Source organism: Lupinus angustifolius, unplaced genomic scaffold (genome assembly GCF_001865875.1).
Source record: "Lupinus angustifolius cultivar Tanjil unplaced genomic scaffold, LupAngTanjil_v1.0 Scaffold_3_220, whole genome shotgun sequence".
NCBI lineage: Eukaryota > Viridiplantae > Streptophyta > Magnoliopsida > Fabales > Fabaceae > Lupinus > Lupinus angustifolius.
Window position 1 is genome coordinate 580 of NW_017717034.1, and position 1171 is coordinate 1750.

The 1171-nt window shown below is 43.0% G+C and overlaps 1 protein-coding gene across 1 annotated transcript; it reads right to left on the reverse strand.

Moving 5' to 3' along the window:
• Positions 1–213: 213 nt before the first annotated feature.
• On the reverse strand, positions 214–1020 carry LOC109337271. The gene has a single exon (XM_019574210.1). The coding sequence runs from the start codon at positions 1018–1020 to the stop codon at positions 214–216; it is 807 nt and encodes a 268-aa protein (XP_019429755.1).
• Between the last annotated feature and the right edge of the window lie 151 nt (positions 1021–1171).

Here is a 1171-nt window from a genome sequence, read left to right on the forward strand (position 1 = left end):
TGAGTGAAGAATTGAGTAGTAGCTCTGCACACATCAGGTCCAACTATGTGCCAGAAGGCCTGATAGAAACTCCCACCAAAACCATCAGGTCCTGGTGCTCCATCCTCATTCATGCCAAAAACAGCACACTTGATTTCATCATGGGAAGGAATGGCTGAGAGCCTAGAATTCTCTGTGTCAGTGATCACAGTAGGAACTACATTGTTGATCATATCATTTTACAATGTGGTTAGGGGCAGCAAAAAGATTCTGAAAATAATTCAACACCAAGTTCTCAATCTCTGTTTGGTCAGTAATTAAGCATCCTCCTGATCTTAGCACACTTAAGGACTTGGTAGAATTCCTGATCTTAGTGACTCTGTGGAAGAAACTGGTGTTTCTATCTCCACTGTTGTGCCAATTAATCCTAGACTTTTGTCTCCAGAATTCTTCCTCAATTGTTAAAGCCTGCAAAAGGGATTGTTGAGCATCCCTATCAGCCTCCAAATTATGATCATTGGGACCATGTAAAGCTATATTTGCCTGGATAGAATCCACTGCTTCTAAGGCCAGCTTGACCTTATGTTGCACCATGCCAAAGACTTCAACATTCCAGACCTTGAGCTTGTTCCTTAACAGGTTTAGCTTCTGAGTCAAGATAGACATCTTACAACCAAATATGTCCTGCTTCCAGATTTCCACCACCACTTTAGCACAATTAGGATGGTGCAGCCACATTTTTTGGAATTTGAATTGAGCCTGAACTCCTGATTGGCCACTATCAGAATTCAGCAAGATAGGATGGTGATCAGAGGAAATTCTGGGTAAAGTGCAACACACCACTTGAGGCCAGGAGTCTATCCACTCATTGTTGCACATACTTCTATCAAGTCTTTTTTCTGTTAAAGCATGACCACCTCTCCTGTTAGACCAAGTGAAAGGGGCACCTCTGGTTTGCAAATGAATGAGATTAGAGGAATCAGAGAAATTCTTGAAGTCAGCACAAGGGCTGGGGGGGGTGTTAGCCTCATTCCTCTGCATTCATGATTGCCCAAGACCACATTAAAATCACCCAGACAGCACCAAGGACCCTGGTTAGCAAGCATTAACAACCTGAGCTCCTCCCACAGATCTCTTCTAAGCATTTGGCTAGTACTACCATAAACCGCAGCAATGAACATATCTTTACCTC

Coding starts and splice junctions, on each gene's coding strand:
- LOC109337271 (XM_019574210.1), bottom strand. CDS start 1,020: ATGCAGAGGAATGAGGCTAACACCCCCCCCAGCCCTTGTGCTGACTTC.